This window comes from Kogia breviceps, chromosome 17 (genome assembly GCF_026419965.1).
Source record: "Kogia breviceps isolate mKogBre1 chromosome 17, mKogBre1 haplotype 1, whole genome shotgun sequence".
NCBI lineage: Eukaryota > Metazoa > Chordata > Mammalia > Artiodactyla > Physeteridae > Kogia > Kogia breviceps.
The window spans coordinates 68,988,451-69,008,818 of NC_081326.1; the positions used below are offsets into that span (position 1 = coordinate 68,988,451).

At 36.3% G+C, this 20,368-nt stretch overlaps 1 protein-coding gene across 8 annotated transcripts in view; it reads left to right on the forward strand.

The window, feature by feature from the left end:
* EFR3A (EFR3 homolog A) overlaps positions 1–20,368 on the forward strand; it is a 96,387-nt gene that overhangs the window by 61,532 nt on the left and 14,487 nt on the right. For all 8 annotated transcript variants that reach the window (XM_059042657.2, XM_059042656.2, XM_067017556.1 and 5 more), the window contains 9 exons: positions 2,586–2,700; positions 3,944–3,995; positions 5,572–5,744; positions 6,196–6,271; positions 7,287–7,448; positions 8,087–8,218; positions 9,726–9,793; positions 10,764–10,891; positions 19,801–19,892. In XM_059042657.2, coding sequence (XP_058898640.1) covers positions 2,586–2,700; positions 3,944–3,995; positions 5,572–5,744; positions 6,196–6,271; positions 7,287–7,448; positions 8,087–8,218; positions 9,726–9,793; positions 10,764–10,891; positions 19,801–19,892 — 998 coding nt within the window. The remainder of the gene's footprint in view (positions 1–2,585; positions 2,701–3,943; positions 3,996–5,571; positions 5,745–6,195; positions 6,272–7,286; positions 7,449–8,086; positions 8,219–9,725; positions 9,794–10,763; positions 10,892–19,800; positions 19,893–20,368) is intronic.

The following is a 20,368-nucleotide window of genomic DNA, read 5'->3' on the forward strand; positions in this document are numbered from 1 at the left end:
TCAGTCATTTCTTTAAGGAGCTGTGGTTCCTTTTAGTGGGGAAAGGCACTAGAGACCAGGATCTGGGTACTGATACTTAGGCTTTAATATCATATGCTTCCCCCTCCCCTCACACACACAAAGAGTAAAAGGGTAAAGAGCTTACTTTAAAAAAAGAAAGAAAGAAAGAAAGCCATGGGGAAATTAAATGATCAGACTGTATATAAATATAGATTAAAGCAATCAAACTCTTCCTACTTCAACCCTCCTCTTCCAATATTTTCTTTAGAGTATCTAGATCATATTGTAATGTAACTGTATGGTTTCTAGGGTAATTTCCAAATTGAGTTGTATTCTTGAGTTTAGTACCTAATTTCTAGTGGTTACTAATAGTTTCTACTAATAATAGAGTCATATAAATTTATTCTGGAGCTCAGTTTATGCCTTTTATTTGAGTAAATATCCTGCCTGTGGGCCACTTGTTTATCATAGTCCTTTGGACTATTTAATACAGAGTTTCCCTTTGTTTATTTCTAAGGTTTTGTGGATATGCACACATGCATTGCGCGTCCACATTCAGCAGCTTTTTATTGAACATATTGAACTTACACCAGGCCGCATGCTTGGGCTTCTTGATGCACGTGACTCCTACTTTGTGGATGCCTTTGGCTGGTCTGCTTGGGGTAGTACCTCTGTTTCACCTAATCACAATCTCATCATGTGCATAGAAATTGTCCTCATTAGGGCAAAGGCCCAGGGAGTCTGTGATATTTTAAGATGGTATATCAAATCAGCTAGTCTTGTTTTCAGAGAATTAATTTAAATTGCTTTAGTGACTTCTAGTTAATTCAGTGTTACTGTTTTACTCTATAGAGTATTTATTGTTTCTCAAGTATGTTGTTATAAAATGTATATACCACAGACAAGCAGTATTTCTGTGACAACATATTCAGAGTAACATGAAAATTAAAACATGAGAGAAAAGCAATGCAGTGTGGCACAGTGAATAAGACTTTTGTTTAAATCACGCTTCTGCTTTCCTCAGTATTTTCTTTCAGAAGTTCTCAGTATTCTTTCTTTATCAGATCACATGAATATTGCTGGGACACAGAACAGGGCTGCTGTAGCTTTTGCACCTGAAGATAGGAGGCCATTGGCCAAGCTCTTTCTTTTAAAATAATGCTCTGCTCTTTTGGGGAGGCTCATTAGCACTTCTATTCAGCAGTTCAAAGACAAACAATGGGAATAGAGAATGAGTTAACTTTCTGGCTGTCCTCACAGTTGACTTGTTGGAAAATTTCTGTATTTGTGGTTAATGACCAACTAACTTGCTTGGAACAGAAAATCAGTGTCCAGTTTTGTACAGTGATTAGGAACATATCTAATTGAGTTCTTGGAAAGTTGAAAATACCTTATAGAGAGGAAGCAGAGAGTAATAGTAACACACATAGGCTTTGGAAATGAATAGATCTCACTTCAGGTCTTAATGTTAGCTGTGTAATTTCCTGTATGAATTCCTAACCTCTCTTATCCTAATTTCCACAAGAGGAAACTGACACAAATAATAGTACCTGGATTCATAAGGTACTATTATTTATTGCTGTAAGGATACAAATACAAAGTAGCTTCTTACCCCATAAATATGTGCTCAAATGTTAGGTAGAATAATATACTTTATGCTGATTGAATAATGTTAAGATCATGAGATTTTTGATTGCTAGAGTATGTTATAAAGAGAAATGGTTTTACCCCTAGATCTAATCAAAATGATAAATAGAACAATTTGAATTTATAGAAAGAGATTATTAACTCCAGCAATACAGGCTGAAGAGTTAAGTTGAAAAACTAATTTACTCTTAAAGAAATATTAAAAATGTAGGTTTCTGTAATGATTATGTTGCATTTTAAGAAATGATCAAAAATAGCCAGGTTTTAATACCTGTTCTGATCTTTCAAAGAAACAACAGAGTTAAAAGTTTGAGTACGTGATTATTAAGTGTCCTAAGTCTTCTGTGACCAGGAAGTAAACTTTCCAAAGCTATAACAGATAAATTCAAAATATGCACAATACCCAAGAGTTCCTTGAGAAAAATGACAAATAAGTAAATAAGTTGAATTATGTATATTGAATTAATATTGAATTAACCCGCAGTGTTAGACTGTAAACCTAGCTCATTATAATGACATTCTAGAACATTTCAACAATCCTGGGGAAGCCAAAGTAGTGGCCTAATTATTGACTTTCTTACTAGAACAAGAATTTAGGCTTACAAAATGGGAACAAGGGTTTCATCAGAAATACTACCAAAAGTTTTTATTTTTTTCCTTTTTCTAAAACACCAGTCAATTCAAATTAATGATTTGCCACTGTTAACTGTATGCAAAAGACTTTCAAACATTTATCTTAATCTAAGTAAACACATCTTATAATGTACATCATTAAATGATTTTCACCAAAGAAATTATAATATCTTTAGACTTACATGTAGCTCAAAGACATTATTTTACCACATATTGAAAGCTGTGGTTAAAAATATATTATGATTTTTTATTATATGGAAAAATAAACTTTTCCATTTGCAAAATTTATCTTAATATTTTTATAGGATTTTTTGGAAGTAACCTACCAGATTATCAGAGGTCAGAAATCATGATGTTCATTATGGGGAAAGTACCTGTCTTTGGAACATCCACCCATACCTTGGATATCAGTCAACTAGGGTATGTGTATGTAGTTGTTCTGTGTTCTCAAACTGTAAAGTTGAACTTAATCTTGTATTAAATTTTATCTTAAATCTATAAAATGTTTTGTCTTTTTACTCGGTAATAAAAGTCCTGTGGTGTTGTTACGGCACTAGATTGCTAAGCAGTTGAATCAACATTGCATGCTTGGGTGGGAGGAATTAGGAGACTGGGGTTGACACATATACATTATTGATACTGTGTATAAAATAGGCAACTGATGGGAACATACTGTATAGCACAGGGAACTCTACCTAATGCCCAGTGGTAACTTAAATGGGAGGGAGGTCCAAAAGGGAGGGGACATCTGTATATGTATGGCTGATTCATTTTGTTGTGCAGTGGAGGCCAGCACAACATTGTAAAGCGACCATACTCCAATAAAAATTAAAAAACAAAACAAAGCCAGAAAAACATAGCATGCATGCTTTTAGAATCAGTTTTCAATATATCATAAATTTTCCAATTTTCTTATATTGACTAGGTGGAATGTCTGTTCAGCCGGGGCATTTTCTATATATGTAGATTATTTAGGGTAAAGTTTCAAGTTTGTCACTGTGGAAGGAATGTTGACTTATTTCTAGAATTCTAGAACTGAAAGTTATTTTAAAGATCATATGCCTTGGCCCCCTCCCCTCATTTTATAGATTTGCTTTGATTTTACAACATGCTAAAGCTTTAGTTTGTAAATAATGTTTGTACGTTGCTAATTTAATAAGGAAATGATAGTCTTATTTGACTTATTTATTTGGCCATTAATTAGAGAACCCTTTCTTCATTTGTTAATTTTTTTTTGAAGAACTGTTTATATAAGAATTATTTAGGCACATTCCTACCTGCTTATTAATATATGTTAAATAGATATTATGTTTGTTAATTATATTTGCAATAGATCTATTCTCCAATTTATAGTAGTTTTTAATTTAGGTTGTGTTGTTGTGTATTCATACAACTGACTTTTCATGTCATTACGTGTAGAGGTCTGTTTCCTTTGAGAGCTAATAGCTTTTTAATTTTTTTTGTTCAAATTTGATTTATTTTTTAACATATAACCCTTTAATTCATGTGAAATTTACTTTATAAAGTGAGCCTTGATTTTAGCTAGTATGAAAATAAAATCTATATAGCTAATATGAAGAGTTTTAAAATCAATAAATAATAATGTAAGGAAATGAAGTTAATTACTATTAATAAGATAATACCACTATTTTGTATATTTTAGGGATTTGGGAACCAGGAGGATTCAGATAATGTTGCTGAGATCTTTACTTATGGTAAGGAATTTAAGACAGATGAAGAACACACTTAACCCTAAATTATTAAAGAGGTTAAAAGAATAGCTTCACATTATCAGTTTCTTTTTCTTGTATTTTAAGATAGTATTTACGGTAAGTTTTTTTTTCTGTGGTTTGTATACTTGAATATTATGCTTTTCATTCTTTAAAATTTTACTTTTATTGTTTATTCCTCATTTCTCCTGTCATCTTATTTGATCTTCATAATGATGAAACATACCGAGGGCAGGAAGCATTGCCATTTTATAGATGAAGATGCCTGGGCCCAGCTAGAGCCAGATTTGTCAGTCCTTTCCTATGTGATCTTTGCTTTTTTATTTGTATCTTGTTTAAGAGCTCCTTGCCTACTCTGATGATATAAACACATTTGTCTATATCTTCTTACAAAAGGTTTAAAGTTCAGCTTTCCACATGTAGAACTTTGATCTGAGGTTTATTTTTGTATGTGGTATAAGATACGGATATATTTTTAATTTTTCTAGGTGGGTAGTAATTGTCCCACCAATTTCTGCTCACTTATAAAATCACTTTTATCCTATAATGAGTGCCCAAATATAAATGTTAGATGTTCTATATATGCTAGTAATCCTGAATATAAAGAGATTATCCACATGAAATTTCATTTGGTCCTAAGCCTTTTTATTAAATAAATTCCCTGAGTAAATAACCTTGTCTCTAATCCTAATTGTACTACATAGTCAACTGAATGAATTTCTTTGTGGTATGGTTAAACTATTTAATAGCATTAAAGTATATGCTAATTAAAATCTCCTACTTTAGACATAGGGATACACTCAGAAATGTCACATCAAGTAAAGAATAAAGTACAGCTTTCCAAAATGAAAATGCTTTCCTATTAACCTAAATTGCTTAAATAAAAGAATTATTTGCCATTTTAAAATTTTCAGGTCTTACCTGTGTTATTTCCTGCCTAGTCTCCTTATATCCATTTAGGACTGATTCCCTGTTCCATATATTCTTAGTCTCTCTGAGCCTCAGTTTTCTTTTACAAAATGGGGGTACACTGGGCTTCCCTGGTGGTGCAGTGGTTGGGAGTCCGCCTGCTGATGCAGGGGACGCGGGTTCCTGCCCTGGTCCGGGAGGATCCCACATGCCTTGGAGCAGCTGGGCCCGTGAGCCGCTGAGCCTGCGCATCCGGAGCCTGTGCTCCACAGAGGGAGAGGCCACCGCAGTGACAGGCCCGCATACAGCAAAAAAAAAAAAAAAAAAAAATGGGGGTACACTAATGCCTAGCCTCATAGGAATACGGTAAGAATAAAGTTAATACACATATAGTGCTTAGATTCATGCCTGGCAAATGGTAAATGTGTGCTATTATTAATTTTATTAAATCTATGAATGATGTTTTTGTAAATTCAGTAAAATCCTCATCATCTCACAAATTTCCTTTTAGTTTTTCCTTCAGGCTTCTGTCCATACTTGCTGTTTTCTCTAAGCTTATGGTTCTTACAAAACAGCTTGAGAGTTTTACCAAAGAAGGACTCATGACAAAGGTTTTTTTGTTTGTTTCTTTGTTTTTCCTCCCTGTGATCAGGTAACCTCTGGATACAAAGCAAAGACAATAGTTACTGCGCTGCCGGGGTCTTTCCTGGATCCTTTGTTATCAGCATCCCTCATGGAAGACTATGAACTGAGACAGTTAGTCTTGGAAGTAATGCATAATCTCATGGATCGCCATGACAATCGGGCAAAGCTTCGAGGGATCAGGTAACCTGCTGTTTGAAAATAGGCTTAATGGTAACGTTTTCAGATGTCTATGTTAATGTATTGTAATTATTTTAACCTAGGATTTTCAGGTTTTATTAATCCAGAATTTTATTTAATTGGTATTGTGACAATTTAATTATTAATATGTTTTAAGATAGTGTTGAAGGTCTTTTAATGTACTTTCAGAGATCTCATTACTAGTAATCACTAGTTACATAAATTTTATTTTGGTTTTGCTTTAAACTTAGGAATGACATTAGAAGTCAAGATTATGCAATTCTACTTGATTAAACTTGGTAATTCAGTAGTATCATTACATATAGGCTTATTTTAAATGCTCATTGAAATGAGTCTTAAATAGTTCAGACTCCTAAGTATAGCTGATTCATCATATAAGATATGATGATATAACTAAATGTGCTGTTCATTAAAAATGATGCATTGTCTCTAGAATAATACCAGATGTGGCTGACCTAAAAATAAAAAGAGAAAAAATTTGTAGACAAGACACAAGTTTCATGAAAAAGGTAAGATTATCTTCTGAAAAAGAATGCATGACTTAAGTTATAGCCATGTGAATTGTTAGGTAGGTTTATATTGATCGATAACCTTAAAATGAAGCCATAGCATTTTGGAGTTGAAAATCTGAATCCATCTTCAACTCCCCAAATGCTTTATGCTTTCAAAACACCGATGCCTGGGCTTCACCACTGATGGGTTACATCATATCGGGGGTGGGCAGTGGTGACTACTGGGGAGGAGGCATGGTGGTCCTTCCATTTCCCAGTGATTGTAGCTTGCAGTTTGCGTTGAGAACCAGTGCAACACGTTGAGTCAATTACCACATAGTAACTTGAAATGGGAAAAACTCTCTTATTTCTCTTAGCTCTCACTTGGCAGTTAGACCTATACCCAGGAATGCTTTAGCCAGCAAGGCTTTTATATTCTTTATTAACATATTTAGATTAGTTTGGTTTAGAGGGGACCCTCTCGCAGTCTGTGGGGTGTGTCTATAACCTCTCCCCTGCAGATGGGCTTATAGATGTGCCTATAGATGTGCCATCGCCACTTCAGACAAAAGTGTAGCAGAACCTGGAGATGCTCTTCCCTGGACAGCTCTTAACTCACCTCACAGGAGGTTGTTCCCTAAGGCGGGAAAGCCTGAGTCCATTTCCTCTCAGCCAAAAAGCTCCCATAATTCTGCCGTTCATTTCACTTTTTCTCAAATCAGTCTATAATTTGCTTGTCTTTTCAAATTAGTATTAAAAACATTTTCATTGTTTACACTGGAACTATTACTTGCTGTTTTTATTTAAGTTTGTCCTCAACTCCAATATTAGTTTGTAGTTATATATAGGTATAGTTATTGATGTTAATAATTGGAATACAATTTGACCCTCCGATTATCAGGCTAAATCTCTTCCATGTTAAGTTATGTATTAAGATAGCTACTTTTTAAGAGGTTATATATGCATGTAAAATCTGCCTTGCTACATTTTAAGCAAAATTATCTTTTTCAAACTCTGTCATTCCCCTTTTCAGAATGGGCAACAACTATATCGGCACATATATTTGGGCTGTAAAGAGGAAGACAATGTTCAGAAAAACTATGAGCTACTTTATACTTCTCTTGCTCTTATAACTATTGAATTGGCCAATGAAGAAGTGGTTATTGATCTCATTCGATTAGCCATTGCTTTACAGGTATGTTTTCATAACCTTTCATTGAAGAAAGGATTCTTTCATGAATTAGACACCATCTTTAAAATATGATTGCCTTTATCCAAGGACATGAGTTTTTTAAGTGAGATGTCTAGTTTTAAATCTAAAATACTCAAGGCTATGATCCCATTCATTTATTCTTTGGACAAATGTTGAGTAAGCAGTGCCTGTGTGGCAGCTGTTGTTCAGGCCGCAGGAATATACGCTGTGATGGAAAGACGTGATCCCTGTGCCTGCCCGTCCTGGCGGGGAAGGTGGTCGTTACATAATAAGAATTGCATATACGTAGTTGTTTAATTGGAGCTTAAGTGTTATGCAGTAACAGGACAGTATGCAATGAGAATATATGTATTTATTTTTATATATCATATATATTCTGCCCACGCCCACGTTTAGGAAAGGCTTTCCTAAAGAACTGTTTGAATTGAGAGATTTAAGTCTCTTATAAATGGGCATTTATTCTCTTTTTAGAATTTTTTTTTTTTTAAAGCTGCTTATAAGGGGACATTTTTGTTAGCATTCCAAACTACCTGCAGTTTTTTAGTATAATCATAGAGAAAATGCTAATGAAGCATAAGACCTTGATCTGTCAGTGTTTGTTTTTTGGTTTTTTATTATAGGACAGTGCAATTATCAATGAGGATAATTTGCCAATGTTCCATCGTTGTGGAATCATGGCGCTGGTTGCTGCATACCTCAACTTTGTAAGTCAGATGATAGCTGTCCCTGCGTTTTGCCAGCATGTTAGCAAGGTAATGTATTTAGAAAAGACCTCGAATTTGATTTTTATACAAAACTGGCAGATTTTCTTCCAGTGATGATTATTTTTAATTTTGATGATTATGTACCAAATTATTAAGATAATGCTATAAAAGTATGCATGACTTCTTCAATAGTGACAAAATCAATCACCACTACAGCTCTAACTATGACTAGTGTTATGTTTTCTTTGATGCCTGTTGTTGTATTAGAATATTTCTGTGTAATGGTTGAGTAGAATATATGATTTTCTTCTAAAATACTTCATGTGATTTCTTATACAATTGTTTTCCTTTTAAACCATTATAAATCTTAGTATCTAATATTTCTTTAATTATACTGTTTTTGTTGTTATTGTTTTAAACCAGTCTACTTGAGTTAGATCTCAAAAGTTGAATAATTAGTATGCCTCTCAGAGATTTGTCCTGTGTCATTCAACTGTATTTAGCTTTCTCAGCAGTAACTCATTAGTTACTTGCATGATTTAATATATATTTCAGAGCTCCTAACTTACCTGGCAGAAAAAGTCCACTGTAGTTTTTATTCTTTAAAAACATCTTTCAGGGAGAACCTCATTTTTATGAAATTGGAAGCACATCTCTCAGTCCTTGCTAAAATATAGGTTTTTAGAACATTCTAAGAAATAAAACTCATTCATTCATTAAACAAATGTTTGAGTGAATATTTGACATCTGCCATTAGAGATACAAATGCTGTGAAAGTAGGGTCCCCCTTTAAGTGGCTCCCAGGTGAGTGGAGGAGCCAGACTTCACAAGAGTGCTGAGACCACCTGCACGTGCTGCAAAGGTGGTGCAGAGGAGGGGGGACAGCCAGGGCCTGGTGCTTGTGAAGGCATTTCCCACATAGGGCATTTCAGAAAGTACAGGTTTTTAAAATATATATATATTTATTTATTTATTTTTATTTTTGGCTGTGTTGGGTCTTTGTTTCTGTGCGAGGGCTTTCTCTAGTTGCAGAGAGCGGGGGCCACTCTTCATCGCATTGCACGAGCCTCTCACTGTCATGGCCTCTCTTGTTGCGGAGCGCAGGCTCAGTAGTTGTGGCTCACGGGCCCAGTTGCTCCGCGGCATGTGGGATCGTCCCAGACCAGGGCTCGAACCCGTGTTCCCTGCATTGGCAGGCGGATTCTCAACCACTGCGCCACCAGGGAAGCCCAAGAAAGTACAGCTTCTCATCCCTCTGTAGTAGGTTTAATCAAATGTAATGTATCCTCTTTTTTTTTTTTTTTTTAAACAACCTGTATTATTTTACTATCACGATTTTGTTACCTGCTGACTTTTTAAAATAATAAATGTGAAAACAAAATGAACTCTGCTTTTGTGCTCTAAATGTAGTTTAAATTCCAAAATAAAATGATGGTATTTCGTATAAATGTTTAGATTCTGTTTCTGTGTTTTTAGTTTTCCAAATTTTTGTGGCAGGGTCCTGAGGACTAAGGTTTTTGATTTTTATTTTGTTTTGTTTTTGAATATTTTTCAGGTTATTGAAATTCGAACTATGGAAGCCCCTTATTTTCTACCAGAGCATATTTTCAGAGATAAGTGCATGTATGTTAATTCTTTACATTTTAAGGAAGGGGCACTGACTTGGGAAATGAATCAGTGATAATTACAAAGGAGTAAACTACTGTCAGAATAATTTTCTGGTGTTTTAAAATATTCATCGTTTTCTGTTTCTGTCATTTAATTCATCTAATTTGTTTCTCTTGCTGTAAAAGTTCTTGTAAAGTATAAATGTAGACTCATGAACACATGGAATCAATCTTTGATGAAAAAAATTTATCTTACCTTTTTTTAATATGGAGGTATATCTCTTAAATATAGCATGTTCTGATATATAAGTGAACACTCCTTTAAGAGAATACAGTATCCTGTTCAAGACTCTCTAATAGACAACAATATTAATAAAACTGTAGGAGAAAGAATGTAATACGGAAAATCAGTGTTATACCCTGAATTTTTTTCTTGCTGTCCAAACAAAAAAATATGTATGAAAAATACTTTATTCAAACTTTTGGGCTCTAAAACCAGTTTAATATTGAAAGCATGCGCATAAGATAATACTAAGCAGTTTGAAAAGGAAGTGAAATCGTAGGTCTTAGCCAAGTGCTTCCTATCACTTAGTTGGCTAATATCTTCTTCATTAACAGTCAGCGGGCTTCATTTTTATTTTCTTCTCTCAGTAGATTTTTAATTAGCATGAAAGTTAAAGCTGAATTTAGTCCTTCATCATTTAATGTGTGAATACCAGTGGAATCATGGAAGGCTGACTTCACCGTTGGGACATTACTGGGGAAAGAATCAGCAGAATGCTTCATGTATGGGTCCACATACCATATGTTTTTAAAGAGCCTCAGATTAGCCACCTAAAATACACTGATTTTTCTATTACTAATGACAGTTTAAATTGCATTTCTATTTATATTTAGGCCTTGATCTAAAATGTTTATATGTTAACTTATTTTTGCTCAGTAATTTAAATAATACTAAATGGCTTCTTTTTTGATCAACTTGACAGGCTTCCAAAATCCTTAGAGAAGCATGACAAAAATTTGTACTTTTTGACCAACAAGATCGCAGAGTCACTAGGTGGCAGTGGCTATAGTGTTGAGAGATTGTCAGTACCATACGTACCACAAGTAACAGGTAAGAGGAAAGTAATTAGAACTCTTCATCTAGTGATTATGTGTCAGCAATTTTTCTTTTAGCCCAGTTAGAAAGTTAATTATGTTTGTATACTTACTAGCTTAAGAGAGTTTACTTCTATTTTAAAATTTTGCTCTTGAAAACTTGTAGTAAATCTCTAAAAACATGTATATGATTTTATCATGAGCATATTGAATCCTCAAGTGATTATCATTATTATACTTCATATATTATTGATATTATACTGAATAATATTATCCTTTAAACAAAGAAGCAAAATGAGATCTTTACTCTTTAAGCAATATTGTGTTTAACTTAGGGAAATTGGTGAAAATTGTTTAGTTAGTGATTTGTGACTATTGACCTTAATGAATTAGGTAATTTTTGTCCTTTGAAAGAGTACAGACTATTTGCTATGTAAAGAAATCTGCAAACTTTTAAAGTTAAGAATATGTTTTCCTCTGTGCATTATATATTTCCTTCTGTTCTTTTCATTGCCTGAGATAATTCTGGTTTGTTTCAAGGCAAAACTGCATGGTGTCTTGCATTCAGTTTTTACTTTGAAAACTAAAATCGAAGAATTTTTATCTTACACTTTCATTTTCATTTGATGACTGTATAAATATTAAATTTGGTAGAAAAACTAGTTCTTCCTTTGGGGATACCTCTGTTCTATAAGAGAACTGTTTGATTTCAGTTAGGTAGTTTTCTGGATTAATCACTAGAAGTAGCACAATCTTTGGGAATAGCTATCTTTTTATAATGTGGATCCAAAATATATACATTTATTACAGTGATAGTTGTTTATAATAGTCTGAGATGTTAATGAAAGTTTTTGCATTTTCTTTTAAATTCCATAGTATAGAAAATTCTTTTCCTCGTGAGTTCCTTGGGGAAATAAAAGTGCTAAGAATAAAACATGAGTAGAGCTTTGTAATTTAAAAGAATTTTTAAAACAGACTTTTAAAATATTTCATTCTTATAACTTGGATTTAGCTCTCTTTCCTTCAGGCAAAAAACCTCATAAACGCAGGCACAAGTACAAAGGTAAATCCAAGTGTCAGTTTGGCTTGCCCTTTCCCTCACCTGTCCTCTAGGAAAATAGCTTAATACAATTTGCCTTCTAGAAAATGGAGCCAGTGGCCTGTTTGTTTTATATAGTTGTGAGTTCAGTTATTATTTTGCTCTCCGTTCCCCATAGCTGTAGTTTATTTTCACCCCTTGTTATTTCCTTTTACCCTATTTCTTTAACTGTAAACAATTTTTAATGAAAATTATGGTACTTTTTTTAACAAGTGGTTTGCTTTTCCCATTTCCTCCCACCCCTGAAAATGATATATTCTCTTTCTTAATGTCTCCCTATCATTGACTAGGAGATTTCTGAGTATTTCAGCATATCCTTAGTTACATAACTGCACAGAAATCCCTCAGTATAAATAAGGTTTTTCTGATTTATATAGATTTTGATAGTTTAGAACCAGTCCGTGGCATGTGTGTCCTGCCTTAATGCAGAAAGAGTCAGAAGATACAGTGATACTGTATGGGATAATCAATCGGTTATTAAAGTCTCTTTTTGCTGTATAACCATCAGGTATTCGTTTTAAAAAATAAGGGATTTCAGAACAATATATCAAAAGAAAAAAAACAAAATAGTTTGTTGTGTATCATGCATATACACCCATCATCATCAAAACAGTAGCTGCCATTTATTATGCACTAACTGTATGCCAGTCACTGTGATAAGTAAGCACTTTGTATTCATGTTCTCAGTTAATCTGTAACATCGTTTGGTGAGGAAGGTAGCACTGTCTTTGTTTACAACTGACGGTAGTGAGACTGAAATTAAATAATTTGGTTAGGTACGATCACTAGAATTAACTGCCTTGCCTGTTCAGTTAGGTGCTTAATAAATTGATTTTTGCCAACTGTGTGCTCCAAGATTGTTCAATCATCCATATTGATCCAGGTTTATTTTTTTATGTATTCCACAAACCTTTACTGAGAGTCTACCAGGTATCAGGCACTTTTCTGACTTCTGAGGGTAGAAAGATGTTAAGATTCAGTCCCTATCCTCAAGGATTACAATCTGGTGGAGAAGACAGACAAATGATTGAAATATAATAGTAACTGAGTTATTTTTAATGAGGTGGATAGGCCTGGAGTCTGTCATACAGAGTGAAGTAAGTCAGAAGGATAAAAACAAATACCGTATGCTAACACATATATATGGAATCTAAAAAAAAAAATGTCATGAAGAGATTAGTGGTAGGATGGGAATAAAACAGACCTACTAGAGCATGGACTTGAGGATATGGGGAGGGGGAAGGGTAAGCTGTGACGATGTGAGAGAGTGGCAGGGACATATACACACTACCAAATGTAAATTAGATAGCTAGTGGGAAGCTGCAGCATAGCACAGGGAGTTCACCTCTGTGCTTTGTGACCACCTAGAGGGGTGGGATAGGGAGGGTGGGAGGGAGGGTGACACAAGAGGGAGGGGATATGGGGATATATGTATATGTATAACTGATTCACTTTGTTGTAAAGGAGAAACTAACACACTATTGTAAAACAGTTATACTCAAATAAAGATGTTTTAAAAAATAAAAAATAAAAAATAAATAAAAATAAAAAATAAAATTAAAAAAAAGAAATATAATGGTAACTGGTTCTAAAGACAGAAGAATGGTCTGCCTAAAGCTTACTGAACTGTTGGTGACTGACATATAGTAAGTGATCAATAAATGTTAGCTGATTATTGCATTTTCCTTTTATCTCAAATCAGCCTAGAATTTGAGTTAATAGCATATGTCTAAGTGTATGCTAAATGCTCCTCTATGAGGGGGTACAGTACTTAATGAGTATTTACAGTGTGCCAGCTGCTGTGCAAACAGAAGCAAAAATGAACAAGACAGATCGAGGTTTCTGCTTTCACAAAATTTATAGTCATTCCTAACGGGTTCCTCATCTGGACCACAAAACACAGAGGATGATTTTGAGTGACGTTTTTCTTAGTTCTCCCAAGATGGCACTTCACCAGTTTTATTTGAGATGATAGGAAAGAAGTTAATTCATTATACAATTTGTCTAACAGGACAGTTGCAATATGCCTTAAAGGCTATGATCAGAGAGGTTTGGGGTCCTCAGGCAGCACCTAGGAGAGTGTTTGGTCCAGGTTTAGTGAAACAGATGTCTTCCAGAGGAAAAAGTCCTTACGCTGAGCCTGAAGCAGGTGTTAGGCAAGTGAACTGTGTTTCATGCAGAAGTAATAGCGTATGTGGAGGAATGGAGGTAGGCAAGAACATGATTTTTCAAGGAATTAGTATAAAGTTAGTCTACTTGGAGTGAATTGGAAGAGTAGGGTTGGGGATTGTAAAACCGGGTTAAATAGTTTGAACTATCCTAAAAGCGATGGGGAGTCATTAAATGATTTTAAGCAGGCGATGGCATGATAAGAGTTGCATTTAGAAATGTTTCTCTGGTTGTAGTTTAGCAAACTGAAGATGGGACAGCCATTTAGAATACTCTTCAGTAATCCAGGAGAGATGGCGGTGACCTGTACTAAGGAGGTCCCAGTGCAAATACAGGAAAGTGAGTGGACTCTAGAACACTGCAAGAGAGAATCTATAAGCAGTTGAGTGATACGGGGGTGGGGGGGCAGGGAGAAAGGCAAAGATTTTGTCTAGGGCTCTACCACGGACATTTGGGTGCTTGGTACAGCACCAGGAGGAAGAGCAGACAGAGCTTGTTTGCTGCTTCATTTGCTTGCTTTTTGCTGTTTTTGTTTTAGGAGGGACGGTTGGTGTGACTGGGTTTAAGTGAAGAAAGAAAGAAGTTTGCATTTCAAATGTAACTGTCTATAAGTAGTTTTGAATCTTGGGTGATAGAAGGATGGACTTTTTATTAACAGAAATGAATAGGGAAGAGGCGGTAGTTTTGGAGTTCAGCCTTTTGTTGAGCGTCTTGGACAATGGAGCGTCCAAGTACGGTTGGGGTCAGGACTGTGTTTTGTGTGAGAGATTAGAGGGTATGATGAGAATTTTGAAATTAGCAGTATAGGGAATTTTGCAAGAGCTTTCAGGAAAGATGACTTCTCAAAGTGAAGAAGTGAAGAGGGAATAGAATGGCTTTGTTCTACCCTTGCTATGTGGCCTTGGGCATAACCCCTTAATCTCTCAGTGACCCCATATCCTCATGTGAAGCAAGGACCATAGCCCTGAAGCCATTTCGCTCAAATGGGATATATACATGAAAGTACTTAGAAAAACCACAAAATGCCATATCAATATAAGAATGGTATTAGTATTTTTTAAAATGTCTTAATCTTCCAGTTGGCATTTTGAATTTTGTTAATTTGTTTTATTGATTAAAAGCACTTATAGGGCTTCCCTGGTGGCGCAGTGGTTGAGAATCCGCCTGCCGATGCAGGAGACACGGGTTCGTGCCCTGGTCCGGGAAGATCCCACATGCCGCGGAGCAACTAAGCCCGTGAGCCATGGCCGCTAGGCCTGCGCGTCCGGAGCCTGTGCTCCGCAACGGGAGAGGCCACAACAGTGAGAGGCCCGCATACCGCAAAAAAAAAAAAAAAAAAAAAAAAAAAAAAGCACTTATAACACATGGATGCCTTTATCTGCTTTATCAAAACCTCCATTATTTTCCAACAAATATCTGCTTATAAAAGTATTTTCATGTATATAGCCCAACTCTCCTTGTAGAGGTTTTGTTTTAAAGCTTGTTTTAGAAATAAAAGAGTGTCTTTTATATTACACTGACTTTTTATTCATGGTGACAATGGTTTTTTAGGTTCTTTTTATTTTATAAATATGCATTAGCTCTAGATGGAATTTTGTGTTTTTCTATAGGACCAAAAAAGGATATCTGTATAAGTAGTATCAGCATTAAACTGACATTTTAAATTTCGTGTAGATAAATTATCTGTGAAATTTCGTTTTGCCCCAGTTAGCTTTTTCATTGAATCTGAATGATATAGTAGCCCTAGTTACATTTATGATTTATTATATACAGTTAAGTAAGTTCCTACCTCTTATTTTTTATGTAGCCATAGGAAATTATATTGAGTAATCTAATGTAGTTCTGTGTTATACTTGTATTCAGACTGTTTTCTCTATTCTTTAGCCGTGTGAATGCAGTTATATACATTACACACAGATACACCAGGTGGCAGCAAAATATCACAGAAGGACGTTAGGCCTCGCTCTCTCTAAGTATCACTTCTAAAACCCAGGTTCTAGTTAAAAACAAAAAGAAGAAACCGTGGTTACCATTGTGAACGGCAGATTATAGGAAGCGGAGAGGGAGAAGGGGTGAGAAAAGGAAAGGGTGTAGAAAGTAGCGTCTGGGACTCTACCGCACACCAACCTCGGGAAGGGAGGCAAAGCAAGGGCCTCGCGAGCGGCTGCGCACGTCAGACACTGAGATGGTGACAGGGTCGTTCTCCAGCCGGCAGGACAGGGCAGTCCACAGAGGCTGCGGTGATGCTGCATTTCAGCAAACTTTGAAAGGCAGGTCCGGAACCGATGTGGGCGGCCCATGGAAACAGGAGAGTTATCTTTGCTCTATTTTGCAAAGCTTACTTTTGTGTGGATGTGCAAGATATCTGATGATAGTTGTGTCTGGGCTTTTTCTGTCACCTACAAGCAGGTTGCTCGATAGGTCAGAAGAAAGAACTCTCTGAGAATATAGTATTAGAGTTTCCCACTGAATTTCATTTTCTGCCCTAATCTCTGCTCACTCTACTTCCCTTCTGTTCTTGTTGATTTTTGTCACTCAGTAATCCCTCTCCTGCCTCTGTACTTCTCCTTTCCTTTTTATTTTTATCTTAGGCTTCAATTTGACTTTTCTCTGAAACCCATCAGCCTTTGTATATTAACCTAGAAAATCTTGTGTGGGTGGGAAGCAGGCTATTATCTATTCCTCATTTTGAATTCTGGTAAGATATTGAAAGTTGGCGTGATTAGAGGGTAAAAAAGCAAGTCAGCAGTGATGCCCACATACTGTTTTGTGGCAGGTCCATTGATGTTTGGTCATTAGCTTTGGTGATTTATATTAGTGCATATGATCATGAAGAAAAAGTAGGAAAAGTTCAGTATATAGGCTACCTTAGTAATGGCCCTAGGCAGGAGATATCATATTTCCAGCCTGAAAACTGTAGAAAAACGATAGGTAATAACTTGTCACAGATATAGGTCTGTGTTCCTCCAGCCTTCACCCAGCAGAACCTGAGTAACTGGTGTGTGCTAGATGCAGACACAGAGTCTGCCCCTGAATTTCTTGTATACTTGGGGACATGAGACATTATTAATTCATACGTCTGTACTTCAAGGCCCACTAGATGACTAATGATGATGATTGAAGAGTGACAAGGAAAGATCAGTCATAACTGAAAGTAAATTTCTGTAGCTAGAAGAAAGAGGGATAAGTAATAATAATTAGAGTGATATTTAAGATTTAAAGGAAGCAATGTAATGTTTAACCAGGGCTTGAAAGATAAGAATCTTTACAGTGGGGAGGACATAAGAAAGGGCAGGTAATAATAAAGGGCTTCCAGCAGGAGTTTCTGTTTGTAGGAAAGCGTGTAAGGCAGATGTGCCAAAGCCTGCTCAGAGGTTGGAGAAGAGGCACCTTTGCCTTAAACACGAGATAAATAAGGGAGCAGCTCTGAAGTTACTGTTGGCAAGATCTGACTGGAGAACCCAGATGCCTTTTTACTTCATCAAGCAATGGGTAGATTTGCTTGGGGGAGTGATGTGGTTAGTGTTTAAGAAGCTCATGGTGGCATAGAGGGAAAATTCTAGAAAGGTCTGTTATCAGTCAGGATAGACGGAGTCAGTAGTTCTCAACTGTGGGTGATTTTGCCCATCCCACGGAACGTTTGTCAACCCTAGAGACGTTTTTAATTATCACCACTGGGGCAGGCCTACTGGCATCCGGTGGGTAGAGGTCAGGGATGCTACCGAACATCCAGTGAGGCACAGGACAGTCCCCTCGGCGAGAATTACCTGGGCCAAACTGCCACGAGTGCCAAGGCTAAGAAGCCAAGGCTAAGAAACCCTGGCTAAGTTGTGCTGTGAGAAAAAGCAGTCCCAGGTTCTTAGTAGTTTAAACCAGTAAAGATGTAGTCATCGCTCTGACTAACTGTGCATAACTTCATGTCATCCGTGTTCTGGAATCCAAGCTGACGGGATAGGCGCGATCTGAAATGTTACTCATACTTTACTGGCCAGAACTAGTTATACAGTCCCTCCTAAGCACAAAGAGGCCAGGAATTGCAATCCTACTATGTCCCAGAAAGAGAGTAAATTGCCGTATTTGATTAACAGCATTAATTACTGCCATGGAAGGCTACCTTGGAGTAGAGGAGTAGTCAGTAAGAAAGAAGCTAGTTTCTTTACGTTGACCTTCTTTTAGTTCATTATTCACCCCTTCAGAAGGATAAAATCACAGTACAGTTAGTTGATCCTTGAAACAACACGGGTTTGAACTGCACGGGTCCACTTACACACAGATAACTTTCAGTAAATACACACTCTGCAGTACTGTGTGATCTTCAGCTGGTTGAATCTGTGACTGCAGAACCATGGGTGTGGAGGACCGACTAAAGTTACAATGCAGGCTTGTGACTGTGCAGGGGTCAGTGCCCCAAGCCCCGTGTTGTCCAAGAGTCAGCTCTGTGTACAAAATGAGATTTCAGAAGATGGAGTGTTGCCAGATCATGAAGTGACTGACTGTGCTGTTCGACTAAGATTCTAGACCTGAGCTTCCCAGTTGTTATTGGGAGCTTTACAGGTGTGTCTGGATATTTACCTCCTTAGTTCTTCAGGTAGCTGGGTCGGGCCTGGGGTAGTCAGCTTGCAGTGCGAGCAGCCTCTTCCTTTTATCTCCATATGCCTTACATGGATTGTAATTATATTTATGTGCTTTGATGTGAAAAAACTTGTGAAGCTCAGCATTAGTCAGTGGGCTGGATTTGGTTTCTTTTGTGTTTTGGTTTTTTTAAAATAAATTTATTTATTTATTTTGGGCTGCGTTGGGTCTTCGTTGCTGTACGCGGGCTTTCTTTAGTTATGTCGAGCAGAGGCTATTCTTCGTTGCGGTGCGCGGGCTTCTCATTGCGGTTGCGGAGCACGGGCTCTAGGTGTGCGGCTTCAGTAGTTGTGGCTCGCGGGCTCTAGAGCGTGGGCTCAGTAGTCCTGGCGCACGGGCTTAGTTGCTCCTCGGCATGTGGGTTCTTCCTGGACCAGGGCTCGACCCCGTGTCCTCTGCATTGTCAGGTGGATTCTCAACCACTGTGCCACCAGGGGAGTCCCTGGATTTGTTTTAAAATTATAGTTTAGTGTGAAAAAGTTTTATTTTAGAACAACTCTACTGGTAGTATAGGAGCGAGTGTTGTATTAGACCAGTTAGTAAGCTATCCTCAGATCTAGGTAAGAAAAGATAAAGATTTTTGAATGATGGCACTCTTGAAAAATAAATATGGCATTGTGGTGATAAAGGAGGCTTATTAGAGATGTTAAAATTGGGTTTAGAACATGTTGAATAGAATTGGTTAATAGAGAATTGGGAAATTTGAACTGGATGTGGAACTGGAGATGTGGAGGGCCAACTGTAAAGTGCTGTGCTGATTTTCAACTGTGCAGGTGTCAGCACCTCTAACCTCCATGTTGTTCAAGGGTCAGCTGTATTAAACTGAGTTCACCCATCAATTCTATTTTTTTAATCTGCTTCACGAAATATAAAAGTCTGAGAGCACAGTTTTATATATTTAGTAAGAGCAAGAAAAGGCAAACTGTCTTAATTTTCTGAAATTTTTAAATCTGAAATAGGTGGAGTTTATAAATGACATATCATTCTTACTAGCAAATAATGGGGGAAATTTTTTAAAATTTTAGATGAAGATCGACTTTCTAGAAGGAAAAGTATTGTGGACACCGTATCCATTCAGGTGGATATCTTACCCAACAGCATTCCTTCGGATGATGTGGTAAGTTGCTGAAAGTTTATGATGAAGTACTGTCTTGAGATAGACATCAATTTTAAAGAACTTTTTGCCCCTCCACACTTTTAAACAGGATCAAATACAACTCTGATTTATCCCTAAAGCAACAAAATTGTTAGTAGAAGTTAATTTGATTTAGCCCTGAACTTATTTATAATTTATTTTACTGAACTAATTTCATATACCTATAAAGATACATAAACTTAATATTGTGTGCTGTGATATCACTAGATTTCACATTGTAGTAAAAGGAACCATAAGATAGAACTAAGTAAGTTTTTTTAATAAGTAAGAAATGCTACACAAGGCCTGTTATTAAATAAATAAGCCCTCTAATCCTATTTATTTTTAAAGATTTATGAAACGTAAGTTGTGAGAATAAATGGAATTATACACCCTCATGTGAAGCCAAATGCTCACTACTTTTATTATTATTATTTTTTTTTTTTGCGGTATGCGGG